Source organism: Acanthisitta chloris, unplaced genomic scaffold (genome assembly GCF_000695815.1).
Source record: "Acanthisitta chloris isolate BGI_N310 unplaced genomic scaffold, ASM69581v1 scaffold3793, whole genome shotgun sequence".
Classification (NCBI taxonomy): Eukaryota; Metazoa; Chordata; class Aves; order Passeriformes; family Acanthisittidae; genus Acanthisitta; species Acanthisitta chloris.
The window spans coordinates 601-3,275 of record NW_008666386.1 but is presented as its reverse complement, the minus strand read 5'-3'; the positions used below and the strand labels follow the sequence as shown (position 1 = coordinate 3,275).

General features: G+C 49.2%; 1 protein-coding gene across 1 annotated transcript in view; it reads right to left on the bottom strand.

The window, feature by feature from the left end:
• Positions 1 to 274: 274 nt before the first annotated feature.
• LOC103799733 (homeobox protein Hox-C13-like) overlaps positions 275 to 2,675 on the bottom strand; it is a 2,958-nt gene continuing 557 nt past the window's right edge. The window contains 2 exon segments of the mRNA XM_009072082.1: positions 275 to 531; positions 2,580 to 2,675. The exon segment at positions 2,580 to 2,675 is cut by the window's right edge and continues 32 nt beyond it. Coding sequence (XP_009070330.1) covers positions 275 to 531; positions 2,580 to 2,675 — 353 coding nt within the window.

The following is a 2,675-nucleotide window of genomic DNA, read 5'->3' as shown; positions in this document are numbered from 1 at the left end:
TAGCCACAGTTCAACCTTAACGCTGCGTTTGACTCAGAGCAAAACTGATATTTCACAGTCAGAGTTGAATGGAGGGATAAATCCGAGATGTGCTCAGTGTTTTAGGGCAGGGGGAACCACTTGGGAATGACGAGTTGTTGATTCTATTCTCTTGAAAGAATGACTTGGAATCAGCAGAAATGTCAATGTGATGTGATCAGACAAACTACCGGATAAATATTTACGTTTCTTGCTTCTTTTTCTTTGCCCCTTTCTCCTCCCAAGTTCTCCTCTGTCAGGTGGCGTGGAGATGTGCTGTCTTGGATTTGCTCACTACTTTCTTCTCCTTGACCCTCCGGTTTTGGAACCAGATAGTCACTTGACGCTCGGACAGGTTAGTGGTAGCCGAAATTCTCCTCCTTTTCTCTTTGGTGATGAATTTGCTGGCCGCGTATTCCTTTTCCAGTTCCTTCAGCTGAATTTTGGTGTAAGGAACCCTTTTTTTCCGGCCCCTCCTATAGCTGCTGACTTCAGGTTGTAAGGGGACCACGTCTGGATTGAAAAATAAAGGAAGAAAAATAAGGAAAAGGGGAAAAAAAAAAGGGAAGGTTACTGCGTTCAGGGGTGTGGGGTGAGGAGTTCTGCCAGTCGGGAAGGGAGAGAAAAGGGGGATAAAGAGGATAAAGTGTAGAGGAATGCGAGATAAGGGCAGAAAGAGAAGGGAAAAGAGATAAAACAGGCAGAAAATTCATCCAGCCAAGTGGGATAATACCAGAATAATAGGAATAATAGGAATCATAACATCACAGTGATGATTCCCGGGGTGAAAATCTGTTTTCTTTGGCTGCTAAACAAGGAGCATCAAGTCAACCCGCAGCCTGAGGTGTGCGAGGGCAATCGAAGGGACCTTCCAAACCCACAGATTTTAGACAATATCTAGAGCTTTTCCCCATCTCCTTCTTCCTTTTTCTCCCCTTTTTTTTTCCCTCCACCGGGAGCAGCAAATCTCAGGGATCCCCAACACCGGGTCTGGTGCAGGGACAAGTACCTCCCTCTCACCCAGCCCAACCTTTCGGCTTGGAAAACCCAGAAAGCTTCTTGTAGGGGGCAAACCCAACAAAAATAATCCCAGTTCTCCCCTCCAGTGGCTGTTTCAAAGGGTGGGCAAGGGGAGATGCTCTGTGCCTGGTGAGGTTGTGAGGAACGGGGTGAGTATAATTCGGGGAGCATCTTCACCTCTGTCGCTAGTAGGAGGGGAAAAACTTCCCCCCAAGATTTCTGGTAGCTTTCCCAGCCCATTATCAGGTTTGGGAGTGATTTGAGCTTCGCTGCTCCTCACCACAAAGGTGTGACCCAACTGGCTGGAGCAGGAAGATGGAGGCGAATTCTCCTCGTTAGGCAGCGCAGCCCCAATTATGGCTGACAGGCGTTAATTGGGGGCGATCGGCTAATTAGAGGGGGAGAAAATTGGAGGAGGGGGGCAGCAAAGGGTGAGAGGCAAGATTCTCCTTCAGGGGGTTCAACAAAACCGCAGGGGATGGGGAGAGAAAGCAGTCGGGGCGACAGGTCCCCCCAAAACCAGCGTGGATGGGAGGATTCCTACCCAAAAAAACCCAAAATTCCAACACCACACTCAGCCAAAAATGCATTGCTAAATCCCTTCCCGTGTCTCCAAAACGCTCCTGGAAAAGCTCATACTCTATCCCTCTTTGTCCCGATGAAAGAAGATAAATAAACCTATGTGTCCCCCCCAAAGCTAAGGCGTCCCCTCCCTTCTCTCCATCCCAGATGATGTAGGATCGTGTCTCCCTTTTTACTGTGTTTTTTCCACACACTTTCCCCACCCAACGCTGGGACTGAGGGGCTGGAAGGAGCCTGGGGAGAGGTTCTGGGAGGCAGCGCCCACCACTATCACCACTATCACCATCATCACCATCATCTTCCCCCGCCGGGACCAGAAGGGGAAGGGAACGAGGAATTTCCAGGGTTAAAAGATGCTCCAAGGAGGGGATTTACCTCCCCCACCCTTCTGCTTCCCTCCTTCCCTCCAAACGGCTTCATTTGCCACTTGACACCTATTCCTATAATTGTGTGTAATTGCGATATGATTTACTATCCCAACCCCCGACAATCCTCATTCGACCGAATGACTCGAGATGGGGTTTTTATTAGGATTATTTTGCCCTTTTAAGCTTTCTGCGTCTAGAGGTGCGGCAGGCAGAGGGGAGGATGAAGGGGAAGGCATCGAGAGACTCTCCTTAGGTGAGGCAAGAAGAGGGAGGAGGAGAAGAAAGGGGAGAATTAAAGAATTAAACGGCGAAGTTACTTTCCAAGCAAGCTCACGGCGTGGATTTCGCTTCAGAAACGATTGCTTCACCCTCTTTCCATACATGTTCATACACATTGCCCGGCACGGGAGGCATTCCAGAGCCATTTCTTTCCCTTTAATTACATACACAGGCATCCACGTATCTCTCTGTGTATGTGGATATATGTGTGTGTGTGTTCACACTCATCCACACACTCACATCCATCCACCCCTCCGGTGGGAGCTGAAGGTTGGGAAAAAAACATTCACGCCGCTTCCCGGAGCTTCCTACCTGGGAAAGGTGATTTCCAGAGATGTGAGGACTGCGATTGCTCTTTGGAGCAGTACACTTGCCCATCCCAGCCATTAGAAAGAGCCCAGTGTTGGT